The sequence below is a fragment of the Pelodiscus sinensis genome, chromosome 4, assembly GCF_049634645.1.
Source record: "Pelodiscus sinensis isolate JC-2024 chromosome 4, ASM4963464v1, whole genome shotgun sequence".
Classification (NCBI taxonomy): Eukaryota; Metazoa; Chordata; order Testudines; family Trionychidae; genus Pelodiscus; species Pelodiscus sinensis.
Window position 1 is genome coordinate 70191055 of NC_134714.1, and position 18952 is coordinate 70210006.

Below are 18952 nucleotides of genomic sequence, written 5' to 3' on the forward strand. Positions count from 1 at the left end.
TTAAAGTAGTGGCTGGGGTGACAAACCAATAGGAGCAACAGTATCAATTGCAGGTGGCACGTGCAGGTTATGAGGGAAAAATGGGCACTTGACTAGAAATAAACTCTGCGCTCAGTGACAGATCCTCTTTAACTCCCTAGCAGGAAGCAGAAAGAGCCCACCTTTCACTGCATGTCTTTCATCGGGGCTTAGAGACTCTTCCTTTTCCTCACTCCTGTTATAACAATACATTGTGCTTCTAAGGCTTCTTTCATCTGAGGATCTCAAAATGCTTTGCTAATAGTAACTGAGTCTCACAGCTCCCTTGGGAGAGCAACGAGCAGAGATGGGAATGGAATCCAGGTCTCAATCCCATTCTTGTGCTCCCTCTCCTAAGCAAGGAACAGGAGATACTGTGTAAGTCCTACCCCTTTGGATGTTGTCTTACTATTTATTAATTTTATAAGAATTCAAAACACAGCACAGTGACTTGGTAAACAAATTTTTTTCTGGGCAGAGTGTGTGTGTGTGTGTGTGTGTGGTGGGGGGGGATTGCATAGGTCTGGAGGAGAGGTCTTGTGAACCAGTTCAGGGAAGGGATTTCTAGATGTATAGGGCAGCAAGAAAGAAGATGCAGAGACAATTGCAGGAAACGAGGACAAATTGGGGTGCAGAGGAAAATGGACGGGACTGAGATGATGCAGGACAAGAGCCTGCAGGTAGGGAGAAGGAAAGATTTGAACGCCCTTAAGATGAGGACAAGGAGTGTAGCAGAAAAAAAAGGAGCCAGTGGAGGGATGAAAGTAGAATGGAGACATAGTCAGAGGGATGGTAAAGAAGACGATCTTAGCAGCGGAGTTTTATATGGACATGAGAAGGTGATGGTAGATGCCAGGGAGGCACTCGGGAGTTGTTACAGCAATCAAGGTGGGAGAAGATGAGGCCCTGGACAGAGGGAAAAGTCTGAATTTTGGAAATGCTATGGAAGTGGAAGGGGTGGAATTTGAACACAGCCTGAATATGTGGTGCATGGGGGAGATGTCAAAGATAACACCCAATAGCAGGCCTGAGTGACTGGAGGATGTCAAGAGTGGCAAGGAATGGTAGGAGCAGTGAAGGTTTGGAAGAGAAGAGAAGCTGGGATCACAGAAGCAGAAGTCAGTGGAAGGAGCATGTGCCTTGCTATTCCAAAGCTACCAGGAAGCAGTTCAGTCTTGATTGCAAGCTAGGGGAGCCCTCTGCTGAACCCAGCCATCAGGGACTCTGTAGGCCTATAGAGTTGGGCAACATGCCCGTAATTAACAGAAAACAAGCCAGTAATGGGAGGTGTTAAGGAAGCAGGTTAGAGAAGTGAAATGGATGAGTGGAATGCAAAGGGGTGGTTTGGTGTATGGGAGTATGGTTATGTAAAAATATATACAATATAATTCCAGTTATCTAGTTTATCCATAATCCTAAGAATCTGAACCCATAGCATGTCTCTGTGTTAGTTAAGATAAACATCCATTTCACATGTTAGCCACATGTTTCAGGTGGCCCCCAGGCCATTTGGATAAATGGGTGTATACTGTGTTTGGTGTTTAGGGCAGGTGAGTTGGAAGGAATAGATATGGGGCATTTCGAACTAATGGGCGGGTGTGGAAGGGAAGTGGAACAAAAGACAGGGCTATACAGCACTTTAAAGACTAACAAGATGGTTTATTAGGTGATGAACTTTCGTGGGCCAGACCCACTTCCTCAGATCAAATACTTCCTCAGATCAAGTGAGTTTGAGACAAATGTGTGAAGGCCAGCAGAGAATGAGAATAGAGCATGTATCACAGAGAGGAGTGAGTGCATTTGAATTCTGGTCATGTATCATGGCTAGAAATAGAGATTATTTACTAGTTCAGGTGGTAGACACCTCTGGCCTTAGAGCAGCAGGACCAAACTCTTATCTGCAGTGCCCTACTAAAGTTCAGAAAGCCATGGTGAGAGAACCACAAAGTGTCTAGGTGTCAAGGGAGCTGCTTAGAAAACCCAGTGATGAGCACTGCATTCCTGAGATTGTGATATGTTGCTTGAAGCCAAAACTCCAATCATGGTTACTTGTTGTTAAAGATTCCAAGGTGCTTTTTACAAGCTGAGGGGTGTTACCCGAGGTGCTCTCACTCAATAAAGAATAATTGCATTCTCCCTACCTGCTGCAAACACCCCTCCTCCACAATCATTTCAAGTAGATCCTGTCTTCTTCACTTCCTGACTTACATAGTTTGGCTGAGCTCAATTTTATTTCCCACCCAAAAATCACAGACACATCCTCATAGTCTCCACAGCAATAATTCTCAACAGAGAGACAGATACTGAGTTTTTTCTAGCACATTAATCAAATAACCATCCAGTTGTTTCCTTATGTGTTCGAAGCAGAGACATTGTCAACTAAAATGATTTTATATATTACTCTCTCCACTTTTCAGATGGAGAGTTTAGAAACTTCATGAGCATGAAGTCTTGTAGGAGAAGATCAGTGTCTGTTCATTTCATCTGCTGTGTACTCCAGAAAGTCACATGTAAAGTCACAGTTGTTCCTAAGTGGAGCTTGCTCTCCCTCTGCAGTTCTGAAACCAGTGATTATTATTAACTGAATATTTAAAGCAGTAGTACTTAGGGCTACTTTGGCAAGTGCTAGGGCCCAAATTATGTTGGATAAAATGGAAGAGGGAGATGATGTCCTCATTGTCAGCATGGATATATGACCCATGTCAACTATAGATTCCAACTTGCTGTGTTCCATCCTCAGCCAATCCATGTTGACTGGATTTCCGTACAAAAACTGAAGGCAGCCATTGTGGGATGTTATAGGCCACGCTTTGGCCACTGTGGATGTAAAATTACAGATTCAGCAATCTACATGAGTGGATTTTAGAGAAGCAATTTATCTATATATTTAAAAGATAAAACTTTCAGGGGGCAAAAAACTACCTGGCTTCTTAAACTACTGGTGTCTAAACTGTGATGCATGCAGCAGTCATGCCCTTTCAGATCCTGCATGGCGTGTGACATCTCTCCCCTCAGTCATTTGAGGCAGGCTGCTTGGCAGCATAGTGCTGGGAATCTTAACTGGAGCTTCTTGTAAATATGAAATATATCAGGTCAGCTGATCTGGGCTGGGAATCTCATAAGAACAAGGGCTCTCTGAAGAGATTTCTGATGCTTCCTGTTAGGCCAAAAATAGCTCTGTCACTCTGTGTTTGGCACCTGTGCCTCCACCCCCAGTCTGAACCCAAGCAGGAGAGGTTAACCAAACTTTTTTAATCTAAAAACATTCAGAACCTAGCTGAGACTTGGGGAAATTCTCCAGAACGCTGAATTAAAAAGATGTTTACACCATGTCTGACTTTGGCCTATGGAGGCTCAACCTCCATTTGACCTTATGTGAAGGTTTGTGCGGGTTCTTGTTTTTGCAGGTTGGCTCATCAGTCCCTGATGCTTGTTGTGGTATTTAAAGGAGGCCTTTGATTGCCAGGTCAAACTTTTGGATGGCTGGTGTCATTCTCAGCTTCCCAGCTGTCAGCTGTCCATAACAGAACTGTCAGACAGAGGGAGAAAGGACAGGAAGTGTCCCTTCCTGTCCCCCAGTGCTGGTGAATCAAGGATTTGTGAGGGCATGCTGCTCGGTTGATCCAGGTGCTCTTCAGATCTCTCTCTTTCCATGAGGATGAATGCATTGTCAGGACTGGTACAATGAAAACCCCCTTGTGCCTCAGGCTGCCTCGATTAATTTCAAGAGACGGTCACAGTGTTCTCACAGCAAAATGTTCTGAGCCTCCCTCGCTCGCTCGCTTTCTTCCTGTCGGTGTCCTGTCACAACTCTCACATTAACATGAAGTCTTCCCAGAGTGTTGTTATGCTCCAGTTTCTCTCCCCATCCATCTCCCTGGCTCTCCACACACTACTAGAAAGCAGCTGTCAGGCCGTTTGCATATGGGACGCAGGTGACAATGTTGCAATATGCATTTTGGCCTGAAGAAAATGAACCAGAGCATAGGGTGTGTCTGCAGTTCAGCTTGCTTTTTGCCACATATGAAAGGTACACCAGACACGGAAATCTTTTTGTATAGTTACAGAACACACGCAGCCCCGCTACTGTCAGTGCCCTGCTGCCCTGCTAATGTAATTCAACCCAGGATCACCCTCCTAGGTAAGCACCCTAGTAGGAGACCTTAGGGATATTAATGGCCTGACAAAGGAGAAGCACTCTCAGGTTTAAGCCCTCCAAGTCAAGTTTGGGAGTGTAAGTCTCTTATAGAAATCTTGAAAAGAGGAATCAGCTTTCCTTGAGATAATAATATTGCCATTAACCTTCTGTTTAAGAGACAGGAAAAAGGGTTTCTTTTCTCAGCATAGCTTGTAGCAAAGGGGAAGCCAGTGCTTTGCTGGATTTGTTATGAAATTCAAAGCCCTTAAAAAAAAGCAGTTTAAAGCTTGAGGGTTCAGTAACAATCCAACCTATAGCCAAATTGAGTCGATCAAGGAATTCAGAGGATTTGCTGCTCTCTTGGTTACGCTGCTGCAGAGATTTTACTGACTTCCCCGAAGCCAATGGTTGCCTTGGAGTTAAACTTTAATGTTGGGAAAAACTTGAAAAATCTGTCTTCAAGATAAATCAAAGCATTCCTAATACTTCCCCCCTTTGTTTTCTTAGTTCATTATATTTCTTTTTTCAGCTCAGTTTTTTCTTTCTTATAGCCAGCTTCAGTCTCATTGAAGCGCTAATGATTGTCTCTTTGCTAATATCACAATCATTTCCATAAGAATTCGTATGTTAGAGTATCAGTATTTTGTATGCTTCCTGGAGATCTAATTCCTTTATCCAAAGAACACATTCAACCCAGACAGCAACAGTGCAGCCTTCCTCATTCCCAGAGTCTCTCTGCCCAGGCATGGAGCACCCACCATTAGGGAGAAGTTGCTTCATCTCCATGTTCCATTGAACTCTTGATGGTCCTTTTAAGCTTCCAACGTGATTCTGTCCTATGTCTCCACCAGATCGATTTGTGGGGGCCATTGAACAGATGTCAAATGGTGGCAACTTTTGATCAAGACTGATCTTGGCTGGATTAGATTATAGGGAAAGGGTTGTTGTTTGCAAACACATGACCTATATCAAGTTCAGTTGCCTGCTGGTATGTTTCTATGTGCAGGGAACTATTTATTTCAGCAGCTCTGATCCAGTCTGAACTAGTGCAATGTCATTCATTCCAATTGAAAGTCAGGAATAGGGGTCATCACAGTTCTGGGTTTTAATTTAAAATCCAAAAGACACAATGCCGCTTACAGTATGTGACTCAATAGGTTTGTGATCGTCTGGCCTGGCAATCAAAGGCCTCCTTTAAATGCCACAACAAAGCAACGAAAACCAGCTGCATTATTTGACTGATTGAGTTACCTCTGCTCTTGTGTTATTTCTCTCAGGGAGCAGGCTATTGGAAAGGACCAACAGCAGCAGGATTGGGGGAGTGGGGCAGAAACACAATGAGAGCATCCTGCAACAGGAATACCATGCCGATTAGTCTTCAGTAATTAGAAAACAGGAACACACATAAGCGCAAGTTAAAAAATGACCAGGGCAGGCAGTGCGAGTGTCTCTGACTCTGCAGCCACTAAGTGTTTCCTGCCTAGTGAATGGAGTACAGCCTAAGACAGGATCATTTAGCTCAGGACTTCATCAGTCTGCTGGCGATTGCACTTGAAGCGTCATACATTTCTTAAGGCATGATTGTTCTCTGCCTGCATCCTACCCCTTCATTGCCTTGTGCACTTATGAATAAAGGAGCTAGCAGACAGACTTGAGACTATAACCATTCATGACAGTGAACTGTTTGTAACCTGTAGTGTTGTTTGTACGCATTCTTAGGCTGCACTCACCGTTGAGCCAGAAAGCATCATAGAATCACAGGGTTAGAAGGGACCACAAGGGTTGTCTAATCTGACCTCCTGTCCAGGTGCAGGATTTGTTGTGTCTGAGCCATGGGCGGCAGGTATAAGTGGCAGGGGAAGGCATTGCCTTCCCAAACTGACAAGCGTGGCCCCACCCACACTCCGCCCCTTGCTTCAGCATGGCTCCCAGGCTTCAGTCATGCTGAGGCTGGGGCCACACACTGCTCACTCTCGTCATGCCTCGGGGGGCTGGAGACCTGCCCCTGGGGGGGCTTGTCTCCTGAAGGGGGTAGGGCCTGGGTTGGATAAGGTAGGGGTGGGAGCTTGCCTCCCCCATCCCTAAGTTCACTCACCATGCATGGTCTAAACCAGGGATGAGGAACCTAAGGCCCTGGGACCAGTTGCAGCTCCCAGATTTCCTATATCCAGCCCCCGCGGCTGAGGGCTCACCCTCCAGAATTGGGTTACCCAGACTGCTGCTCCAGTACCTGCCAAACCCCCTTCCCCTGCAGGGCTGAGCACACAAAATCTACTCACCTGCCCGCCTCCCCCCCCCCTCCCTCCAGGTTCTGATTTTTCCATTAGTCAGCAGCCCTGACCCCAAAAAGGCTCCCCACTCCTGGTCTAAACCATCCAAAAGAGATGGCTATCCAGCCTCCTTTTAAGAACTTCCAGTAAAGGACTTTCCACAACTTCCCTAGGCAGTTTGTTCCGTTGTCCTACTGTTCTTAGTTAGGAAGTTTTTCCCGAGATCTAGTCTAAATCACCTGTGCAGAACCTGTTGCTTCTTGTTCTGCCTTCTGTGACAAGAAAGAACAACTTTTTTTCCATCTTTTTTTATGGCAGCCTTTCAAGTATTTGAAAACTGCTCTCTAATTTCTTCCCCTAATCCCCTCTTTTCCAAATGAAACATACCCAGTTCATCTGCCTTTGCTCACATTATTTGCATTCTGTCCTTTCGATCATCTTTGTCACTTGCCTCTGGATCCCTTCAAGTTTCGTTACATCCCTTTCTAGGCATTGGTGACCAAAACTAGAGACAGTCTTCCAGATGAGGTCTAACCAGTGCCAAGTAGAGTGGTAGTATCACTTCCCTTGACTTGCGCGCAATACCTCTGTTAATGGCACCTAAACTTGCATTTGCTTTTTTTGTAACAGCATCATTCTTGCAGCTCCTATGTATATGTATGTATTTGTCAGGATACATTAGTGTGAGTATGCACACACATCATACAGTTAATTGTTAAAAGAATGTCAAGGCTTCAAAAAGAAACGCTCAAAAACCATGAAATGCTCAACTAATGTTTTCTGTATTGAATTCTATAGATATTGGGTTTTGGTGAATATTTCTTTAAAGAAAATCTATAAAGAAGTCCCGTCCTTTGGAATTATATGCTAGACAATAATAGAACACTCTGTACTTTACAAAATGTGCACTCAGTAAGTCATTGGTTCATTGAGTGCACAATTTTGAGTATTCTGTTTGCAGAGAAAGCAACCACATAAAATCAGGAATTCTACAAACGCCCTCAAGAGATCATATTCCACACATTAAATGAGAATTTCTCCTTGTCTTACATATTCATGCATAGTATCAATGGAACACTGCAAAGCTGTTCATAAAACTGTTCTCATGTAACATAAAACAAAAAAACCCATGTGCATGCATGGAAATGTGTTTTCTAAACTCTGAAAACTTGGACAAATCCAACTGGATTTGTACTGGATCCCAGAAAGTTACATTAATGAAGCAAAAACTATGTCCTTCTAACCCACTGAAGCTGTTCAAAATGAGGTTACAGAAATTGTTGTAAAATGACAAAATTGTACTTTTTTCAATTTGCTTTATATTTGAACTATTTTGTTCAATGTTTTAAAAGTATTCTTTCTTGGACTGAGAAAAAACTGGACAATTTCATATTTTAGAAGTAAAAATTCATGAAAGCTGTAAGTGGAAAAAGGCCACTGGAATGGTAACACTTAAGCTGTGTTAACTACCAGTACACCTTCACACTGTAGATGGGATTTTCAAAACTTGTCAGTTTGTAACCTATCCTTTAAATAATCTTTGATACCAAATGGCTAACGATGCCGGTTTTTAAAAAGGGCTCTAGAGGTGATCCTGGTAATTACAGACTGCTAAATCTAACTTCATTACTGGGCAGATTGCCTGAAACTCTAGTAAAGAACAGAACTGTCAGACCCATTGATGACAAACTTAAAAAACAACAAATACTCTAGTAGCACTTTAAAGACTAACAAAACATGTAGATGGTATCATGAGGTTTCGTGGGTACAGCCCACTTCTTCAGAAGACCAGAGTGTTGGATGTCCAGGACCAATTGATGACATAATTTGTTTCAGGAAAAGTCAATATGGTTTCTGTAAAGGGAAATCATGTGTCACCATTCTACTAGAAGACTTTGAGGGGGGTCAACAAGCATGTGGACAAGGAAGATCCAGTGGATATAGTATACTTGATTTCCAGAAAGCCTTGGACAAGGTCCCTCACCAAAGGCTCTTAAGCAAAGTAAGTTGTCATGGGATAAAAGGGAAGTTTCCTCTCATAGATTGCTAACTTGTTAAAAGATGGGAAGCAAAGAGTAGGAATAAATGGTCTGTTTTCAAAATGAGAAGAAAGGTGCCCCTAGGGCACCCAGTCCTATTCAACATATTCACAAGTGATTTGGAGGAAGGGGTAAACAGTGACGAGGCAAAATTTGTAGATGATACAAAATTGCTCAAGGCAGTTAAATCCAAAGCAGACTGTGAACAGTTTCAAAAGGATTTCACAAAACTAGGGGTATGTCTAGACTACATGCCACTGCCAACAGAGGTATGTAAAATAGGCTACCCGATATAGTCAATGAAGCGGGGATTTAAATATCCCCAGCTTCATTCAAATAAAAATGGCCGCCGCGCTGTGCCGGCTCAGCTGATCGTCAGCACAGCGCATGAGTCAAGACGCGGATTGGTTGACAGGGAAAGCCTTTGTCGACCGCTCCTGTAAACCTCATTTCACAAGGCATAAGGGAGCGGTCAACAAAGGCTTCCCCTGTCGACCAATCCGTGTCTTAACTCGCGCGCTGTGCCGACGATCAACTGAGCCGGCACAGCGCGGCGGCCATTTTTATTTTAATGAAGCCAGGGATATTTAAATCCCCATTTCATTTACTATGTCGGGTAGCCTATTTTACATGCCTCTGTCAGCAGAGGCATGTAGTCTAGACATACCTTAGGTGACTGGGCAAAATGGCAGATGAACTTTAATGTTGATAAATGCAAAGTAATTCATATTTGAAAACATAATCCCAACTATATTTATAAAATAATGGGAACTAAATTAGCCATTACTACTCAAGCGAAAGATCTTGAAGACGTTGTGGATAGTTCTCTGAAAACATCCACTCAAAGTGCCGCAGAGAAAACTGGAGGGGGAAAGGCAGAAGCATTTGCAAAGTGTTATGGGCCTAGTCAACTTCCATTTTAAAAAGAGTCAACTCATGTAGGCCTCATGTGCTGCTAAGCATCTCCAGAGAAGCATAGAAAGTATTCAACAAAATTATTATGAAGAAATCTCAGCACAGTACTCAACATTTTCATCAGAGACACGTTGTTTAAAAGCCTATGTCCTTTAAGATGGATTGGTGGAGACTGAAAATGTCCAGATAAGGGAGATGAGACTGTCTAGCATTAATGCACAATTTCTGTACAGCAAGCGATTGCAAAAAATTTGGATTATTTAACCTAGCAAGGAGGAGGATTAGAAATGATTCTTCTTGCATATTTGTAATGATGGACATAGTGAAAGCTCATCAGTCAACATTTTCCCCTCTTATTCTATAATATGAAAACAATGGATGACAAAGAGGGCTAGGTCAAACCGAGAACCATGAAAAGGAATTGCTTTCCACAAGGTGGTTGGACTGCAGAACTTCTTAAACAGTAGGTCATGGGTCTAATGCTGCATCTGGAAATTTGTGGGAGGACTAGATAGTTTTATGATGCTTACCAATGGGTATGTAAGCTGAAGTAAATAAAGTAATCAAACCTCATACTTAATAGTAAAAAACTGTCATCTGCAGGTGTTCAAAAGGACACTCTTCCCCAATGTTACAGAATTGTCTAACTGGCAAATGTTCTCCTTCCTATATTACTCTTAAGTGAAGCAGTTTTGTGAATCATTACCCAACAGGCATGGCTCAGTACTTACAGTATTAGTCTTGGTTTGGCTGTTGGCAAGGTGATATCATGGGAACTGTTTGTTTTACTCTAAGACATAGCCAGGTCTTTGATGACAGCACTATGCACTTTGGCAGGGGCATCAAGCAGAGTGGTTTGGGATGCAGCAGAACTTGAGTGCAGGGCTGAATGCTTGTCTTTCTGAAGAACTCTTGGATTTTAAGATGCTGAAATAAATTTAGTGCCTGGTGCTTGTAGTAAGTTGTCTGTGCTCAGTTTTGAGCTATATACAACCAAGACATAAAGACATGAGAATAGAGATGCCAGACCTCAGAGAGTCTCTCAGGGTATGTCTACACTACCCTCCTAGTTCGAACTAGGAGGGTAATGTATGCATACCGCACTTGCTAATGAAGCCCGGGATTTGAATTTCCCGGGCTTCATTAGCATAAGCGGGGAGCCGCCATTTTTAAATCCCCGCTGCTTCGAACCCCGTGCAGCGCGGCTACACGGGGCTCGAACTAGGTAGTTCGGACTAGGGTGCCTATTCCGAACTACCAGTACACCTCGGTTCACGAGGAGTAACGGTAGTTCGGAATAGGAACCTAGTCCGAACTACCTAGTTCGAGCCCCGTGTAGCCGCGCTGCACGGGGTTCGAAGCAGCGGGGATTTAAAAATGGCGGCTCCCCGCTTATGCTAATGAAGCCCGGGAAATTCAAATCCCGGGCTTCATTAGCAAGTGCGGTATGCATACATTACCCCGCTAGTTCGAACTAGCGGGGTAGTGTAGACATACCCTCATTTCTTCATAGAGTCATAGGGATTTCCTGAATATTTATGGATTTGTGGTTTACTTACTGAGTTAGAGCCTTACCTTCCAGATGGTCAACTCAACACACTCAAATCCCATCAAAGTCAATGAAAGCTCTGTGGAGGAAGCAATACCTGTGTGTATTTATAGATAACTAAGTTATAGCACAGTAAAAAACGCTGATAACTGACCAATGACACTAGCTCATTTTCTCCTACCGGGAGAGTAAATAATTCCTGTCATCTTGGATGAGGAATGAAGAAGCACAGTGCATACCACTGATTAATATTTCCAAAGTCAGCTGAGTTTGTTGATGAAATATGTTTGTGATGTATGCCACTGTCTCTAGTTTATCTCAAGATTTTTATCACTATTATTGAGTGCTGTCATTGTGCTTGCACTGGGCATACGTAGGAAATCAAGTCCTTGCCCTGAGGAGTTATAATCTAGAGCAGTATGATCATACTTTCCAGTTTTCTAACACTTTCCAGTCAAGGGTCTGAATGTGCATTACAGACATTAATGGATAAACTTCCCATTGTGGCTGTGAGGGAGGTGTTATCAACAACATTTCATACACAGGGAAACAGAGGTACCAAAAAGAACTTTAAAAAATAGGACCATACAACAGGAATTCCAGTCCTATGATTTAACTGCATGGCTACTCCTTCCTTTCTGCACATAGACACAACAGGTTAGACATATTTAATATACCACGTATATCTGAAATTGAGGAGGTGTCAGAATTTTGCAAAGGTCATATTGTGCAGAAGAAGCATGTGGAGGATGGGATTGTGTGGAGATTAGATTATTCACAGGCTCAGGGCCCATCATGTGGTGAATTGGCTAGCTGGTTTGAACTTCAGGGAGAGCTGACCTATGGCTAGAAAAATGTAGGGCATTTGCTACAAGTTTCTTATTTCGGAATTGTTAAGTGGAGACTGTTTCAGATTTTGATTGTAACTGCTGTTCACGGAGCTTGCCTATTGAGGGCTTTCAATGTGCCTGCAGTGTTTGGGAGCCCCGAAATGTATAATACATACAGCTATTTATAATGTATAACCATATGTGAGCCTAGCTAATATAGATATAATATATGAATGTCAATGCACACACAAACTGCTTTGCATTAAAAAGCGTGAAAAATTGCACCAGAGTCTGAAAGCATGAACTGCTTTTACAGTGAGAAAGTTGGGATGTGATTTCATATAGCCTTTCCTGCCAATCAACAAGAAAGAAAGCAAAGTGCAGGTATAACTTACAGCCTGAGGCAATCGAGAGCAGCACTAAGTGAAAGCAAAATAACACAACTGGCTAAGCCTTCAAGGCATGCAGAGACTCTGTGTGTGTGTGCGTGCGCGCGCGCGTGCCTTCAAGACATGCAGACTCTGTGTGTGTGTGTGTGTGTGTGTGTGAGAGAGAGAGAGAGAGAGAGAGAGAGAGAGAGAGAGAGAGAGAGAGTGTAAAAAAGTCATTGAGGAAACAGTTTCTACCTGATTAAGGCATTTCCTTACCAGGAAGGGAGAACAGACTGGCAGAGAATCCCTCATACTTTTTCAGTGAAGATATTCATGGAATTCAAGCGCATTTTGCCTGGGTAAGGGTATCAGAATTTGCCCCAGAATTAGTGTGCCCTCCATAGCTGGTGGAGGCCTCCCAAGCAAGATTGTCCAGTAGAACTCTGATTAATCTACAGTATGCTTTAGATTGAGGTGATATGAGATTAAGTTGAAGTATAGTCCCATGTGTACAGGAGGGCTGGTTTGTTCCCTGCTTTTAGAGCTTCTTTGTCTGGTTGGGAGTCGGTTTCAAGTGAAGTGCCCCAAGGATCGGTTCTAGGGCTGGTTTTGTTCAACATCTTTATTAATTACCTGAATGAGGGGATGGATTGCACCGTCAACAAGTTTGTGGATGACATTAAGCTAGGGGGGAGAGGTAGATATGTTGGAGAGTAGAGACAGGGTCCAGAGTGACCTAGAGAAATTAGAGGATTGGGTCAAAAGAAATCTGATGAGGTTCAACAAAGAGAAGTGCAGAGTCCTGCACTTGGGACAGAAGAATCCCAAGCATTGTTACAGGCCGGGAACCGGTTGGCTAAGCAGCAGAAAAGGACCTGGGGATTACAGTGGATGAGAAGCTGGATATGAGTCAACAGTGTGCCCTTGTAGCCAAGAAGGCTAATGGCATTTTAGGGTGCATTAGGAGGAGCATTGCCAGCAGATCTAGAGAAGTGATTATTCCCCTTTATTCGGCTCTGGTGAGGCCACATCAGGAATATTGTGTCCAGTTCTGGGCACCCCACTATAGAAAGGATGTGGATGCATTGGAGAGGGTCCAGCGGAGGGCAACCAAAATGATTAGGGGGCTGGAGCATATGATCTATGAGGAGAGGCTGAGGGGTTTGAGTTTATTTAATCTGCAGAAGAGAAGAGTGTGTCGGAGGCTCAGAAAAGGATGGAGAGAGACAGTACTCAGTAGTGACGGATGGCAGAACAAGGAGCAATGATCTCAAGTTACAGTGGGGGAGGTCTTGGTTGGATATTAGGTAAAACTATTTCACTAGGAGGGTGGTGAAGGACTGGAATGGGTTACCTAGGGAGGTAGTGGAGTCTCCATCCCTAGAGGTTTCTAAGACCCAGCTTGACAAAGCCCTGGCTGGGATGATTTAGTTGAGGTTGGTCCTGCTTTGGGCAGGAGGCTAGACTAGATGACCTCCTGAGGTCTCTTCCAACCTGAGGATTCTATGATTCTAAGGATGTTTTAGGCCAGAGTTTCAAACCTTTAAGCAAAAGTTGTGCCTGTGAAGTATGTGCGTGTGTACACACACCCATTGAGTAATTGTGTAAGCAAAGCATGACTGTGTGTGTCGATCAGATGCAAGGCCGAAAGACTAGTTGCCTTGCAGTTATCCATTTTTTTCTGACAAAGCGAATTCATAGCAAGGGGAAGTAAATTTCTCTCTGGGGCCACTTCGAGCCTGTTTGGTGGGTGAGTAAACTTTGACTGTCTAATTTGCCTATTTGGTTTCTCTTACCTTTTCCCAGTCCTTGCTTTCCTATCCCCTCCTCCTCCTTATGACACTTATTATTTTTCAATCCACAGCAAAACAGTTCACATCAAGGTAATTGATGATGAGGAGTATGAGAAAAACAAGACTTTCTTCATTGAGCTGATGAGCCCACGCATGGTGGATATGAGTTTACAGAAAGGTGTAGTACTCATCCTCCAGACTAATGTTAACATTCTTATTTCCTCTTCTCTCTGTTCTCCTGCCTTCTTTTCTCCTCTGTTTTCTTCTTTTTCTCTTATTTCTTTTTGTTTTCCAACCGCTCTGTCCTTAACACTGCTGTGCACGCACAAACTTGTCACATGGTACCTATGGGGTCTTAACTGGAAAGGGCAATACTGTATTCTGGGGAGAGGGAACAAGATAGAGAGATGGGGTGTGAATTTGTGTGTGTGTGAGTGTGCGTGTAGAAGAGGGCGATTAGTATGCCTCCCTGATGTTGCTGAAATGGCTTGTGGTAGGGTTTTCTATTGCTCCTGTTGGCTGGAAGGACTGGACCACTGCATGCCCATCTGTGCAGCTTCAGTGGCAAAACATCTACAGGAAACATAACCAGGTTCTGAGAGGAGTTGTCATCCTGCCAGACCCATTCTAATAAAAACACAACAGTCGAGGCCCATATGAAAGTAGCACATCATTTCTCAGAAGTATTTGGTAAGATCCTTTAACTTTATCACAGGCTGACCCAAGGAACAAGTGCCATCAGGGTAAGGAAAGTGAAGAAAATCAACTTTTTTTTGAGAGACAGACAGACAGACAGACAGACCATGGAAGCTTTTATACTTTACAGTGGTGACATAGTGTCATGAGCTTGCCAGGGGGAAGACTGAGCAATGCCAGTCTAGTGTGCTGGGTACTTTAAGTCCAGCCTTCCTAGTCCACTGGGATATTTTAATACACGTCTCTTTTCCCAAGCGGTGGCCAAGTAAAGCTGAATCTTTCAGACACAGACCATCTACTTTAGGGGCACAGTAGGGGTATCTGCACAGGGATAAAAAAATCTGTGACTGGCCGGGGCCATTTGAAGCTCTTAGGGCTCACGTTCTGGGCCTTGAAAATAGCACTTTAGACATTCAGGCTTAGGCTGGAGCCCAGTTCTAGGACCTTGCAAGAGCTGGAGGGTCTACACTACAATATTTAGCCTTGCAGCCTGTGACCCTAGAGCCCAAATCAACTGACCTGGGCCAACCACAGCCATGCTGCAGGACTTTCATCCCCTTGTAGACATACCCAATAGGAGCTGGTGAATAATGCTTGTTAAACAGCTTGAAAACAACTAGAAACAAGAATCTAAGATATCTGTTGTTTTCAAATACAAAGAGAGAGGTTATAAAAAAACAATCACCTCACAGCCAAATGAGAGCTCCACCCTGAATGGACAACCCCCCAGCCTCACGCACAGCCATGCGTGTTTGTGTGTATGAGTGTATCTCTCTCTGTCCTGCTCCCCACCTCCAGAGCCAACCTGTTATGAGTCATGAGAGGGTGGGAGAAGCATTTGGTCTCTCAGCTAAAATGTGTTTGATATCTTTGTGGCTGTTTTGCCCTTGGTTATTTCTGATTGGTCAGTGCTCAGTCAGCTGATGAGATCTTATTACCATGTGACACTAAACTCAATGTGCTGCAGAAGTCACCTCCCACTAACCATCAGCAAGGTCCAACCCTCCCCTCCTCCTTCACTCCCTTGCCCACCCCCATCTTCCTCCTCTAATACTTTCCCACTCACCCTCAGAGCAACTACGACCGATGCGCTATATCAAACAAACAAAATGCTGCCCAAGGGAGCAGCAGGAATGGACTGCATGTGAGAAACGTGTGGTACTACTGCATCTGCTCCAACCAGCCAACCCATCGTACACGGTTGTCTTTCTTGTTGTCCCTACAGGAAGACCGTAAGGGTTAAAATAGTAAATGAGGAGGAATACGAAAGGCAGGAGAATTTCTTCATTGCCCTTGGTGAACCGAAATGGATGGAACGAGGAATATCAGGTGTGAGATCCTTTTTGAAAACAAACCAAAAAACCACAAACCCCAAATCCAAAAACTCCCACTTTTCTCCCCTCTCACCCACCTTTTTTCCTCCTCCTCCTCCCCCTTTAAATGAATTGACTTTTATTCTTTTCCCTCCTGTATTCTCGATTTCACCCTGTTTCGGTGTCATCTCTGCCTTTTAGAGCCTAGCTTATTTACGATCCTCTTTTTGTGCAATGCTCAGGCCTCAGGCCTTATTAATATCATCAGTTTTGATTTGTTTTGTTTTGATGACATCTCTGCTGCTATCCGTTTGCCCCCCGCCCCCTGCCCCTCATGCCAAGACTAAAGGAAGTGAAAAAGAACAGAGAAGAATATAGTGCATGGCCTTCAACTCCCCTCTTCAGTACTGTATCTCCCACTGTCCTTCCCTCCTTTGTACCCTGTCCCTTATGGCGCAACGTTGAATATTGTTGTTGGGTTCCCATGAATCTTTGCTAAAAGCCTACCGCACGGTACAGGAATCACTAAGTGTTTTAGCTTTGCGCCTCTTTAGCTTTTTTTCATGCAAGAATCTTGAAGCATTTCACATATATTTATTAATGAAGCCTCACAACACTTTTGCGAGAGAGATATGAAGCCTTATTTCCCAGTTTGCACTCAGATAAAATGAGGCATGTGGAGGTTAAATGACTTGGCCAAGATCACACAGCAAGTCAGTGGGAGAGCTGGAAAAGAACCCAGACTTTTAGTATCCAGTTTAGGTGCTAAACCATACTTAAAAATGCCTGTGTCCACCTGCCTGACCACACGCTAAACCTCTCCCTGGGCCACTGAAATCCATTTGTCATTCCATTGCCACAGTGGTTCAGGATCTGCCCCCTAAAGGTAATATTTGAACATAGGCACCTAATAAGTGGCTCTCCTCTTTTGGTGTCTGAGCTGACATGCAGGTGGATTGAGGTACCTGTCTGAGCATAATTTGGGCACGATAACATTTTAGGTGCTTCTGCAACAAAGATGCCAGCCGGGGTAATTAACCATCATGTGAGTTTAGAGTCTTCAGATAGAACAAGATTGAGAGAAATTCCATTTGTCTCAGAGGGTGGCTATTAATATAAGTTTGAGTCCCACAGGAAATGGATTCTTCTTTGGTTGATTTGTGTTTTCTGAGTTGGAATGCATCCCTACTACAGTCTTACAGTGTGTGCATCCAAGATCACTTAAAATTCCTCTCTAGGTTACCCCATCAATGCTACACAATGCAGAACTGGTTCAAACAAATCAGGATTTCTCTGAGAAGCTATTTAATGGTGTTCATCCTTACAAGGCCAGTGTAAATTGAAAGTAACTCCGTTACAGACAATGGGGTCACATAGTGTAAAACAGGTATAAATGAGGATGGTGTCAGACCCAAGGTCTGCTGGACAGCTCCTAAAGGGCACCTGCCTGTCTCTGTCACAACACAGGCACACCTATGGGCAGCCTCTATTTACCAGCAGGGCATGTGATACAATAGAAGATGAAGCACTTGTCCATTTGTGAATATTATCTGCAAATTTCCAAGAAACATGTCCACAGAAGGAGAGGTATGCACATTTCATTAGCCTGGTAAGACTATAGCCAGCACAATCTCTCAGCACTTAAAAATAAAGGAAAGGAAAGAGGGATTCAATGTATTTTTACATGGCCACCGTCTTAATCCTATGGCCTCTCTAAAGAGTCCATGTACTGTAGAGGGCTCCCACGAGAGGGCACTGTTGCAGAGGTTTTCTGTTGGCTTTAATGAAGAATTAGATGGCACATAGGTAGGACCTTGTGAAATTCACAGACATGAAAAACATGTCATGGACCATGAAATCTGGCCTCTCCCCCTCTCCATGAAATCTGGTCTTTTGTTGGCTTTTACCCTGTGCTCTACAGATTTCATGGGGGAAACCAGCCTTTCTCAACTTGGGGCTCCGAAAGGGAGTTGCGGGGAGATGATCACATTATTTTAGGGTCATGGTATGGCCACCCTTACTTCTGTGCTGCTGCCTTTAGAGCGGGGTGGCCATGGAATGGTGGTTGCTGACTCAGGGTCTAGCTATGCAGGTAGAAGCACAGAAGTAAAGGTGGCCATACCATACCAGGCCATTCTTCTGTACTGCTGCTGGCAGCACCTCTGCCCTCTGGCTGCCCAGTTCTGAAGGCAGTGCCACCAGCAGCAGCAGTGCAGAAGTAAGAGAAGCATTATCATAGCCCCCTCCCCCACCCCGGCACCCCTCTCACCTTTTTGGGTCAAGACCCCCCACAATTACAACTCCATGAAATTTCAGATTTAAAAAGCTGAAATAATGAAATTTACAACTTATAAAATACTATGATATGTAGATACCATTAACTTTAAAGTTCATCAGTACAACAATCACTATTGTCATCATGTAGCATGGGCCCTAATGACTCACAAGGCCACTAAGAGAAACAGATTCAGTAACTCTTGGCAGGCCCAGATAAAGTTGTTTTTGATGAGGAATTTCTGCTTGTATATTCTACTGGCATATTTGTAACCTTTCACACGGGATGTGGATTTCATCAGCTTGTGCTCTTCTTGTTGTTACTCTCCATTTATCTCTGTTGCATGCAGGCTGTTTCCAGAATGCAGTCGGAATAGCTCACGCTTCTAGATTGTTCTTCAGAGTGCTTTCAGAGCATTTCTTCTGGCCTCTCTGGGCATGCAAGCATGTCCCTTGGCTCAGCAGACTAAGAAGTAATCTTTTGAGGTAATCACCATTCAGGCCTTCTAGTGCAAGAGCCAGCATATCTCAGTTGTGCTTTCTCAATCGTAGCTTGAGTACCAGTGGTTTGGACTCCCCCAGGTGCCTTGTTATCCTGCCAGTTCATCTTAAGAATTAAACGATAGGCAGCACTGATGAAATGCATCTGATTTCAATTCATTGTCCACATTTCACAGCCAGAAAGCAGAGTCAGTTGGCACTTAGGTGCATAAAGAAGCATTTACATGCTTAAGGATCCATCCAAA

At 43.8% G+C, this 18952-nt stretch overlaps 1 protein-coding gene across 7 annotated transcripts in view; it reads left to right on the forward strand.

Annotated features, from left to right (window-relative positions):
* The window catches only part of SLC8A3 (solute carrier family 8 member A3), a 185813-nt gene that overhangs the window by 125351 nt on the left and 41510 nt on the right, over window positions 1-18952 (forward strand). For 3 of the 7 annotated variants that reach the window (XR_012903475.1, XM_075927317.1, XM_006130302.4), the window contains exon 3: window positions 13995-14101. Coding sequence is in view for 6 of the 7 variants with exons in the window: in XM_075927317.1 (XP_075783432.1) it covers window positions 13995-14101 (107 nt within the window). In the remaining variant the exon portion in view is untranslated. Of the gene's footprint in view, window positions 1-13994; window positions 14102-15844; window positions 15949-18952 lie in introns of those variants that run through there. The other 4 variants (XM_075927318.1, XM_075927319.1, XM_006130304.4 and 1 more) reach the window with 2 other exon arrangements.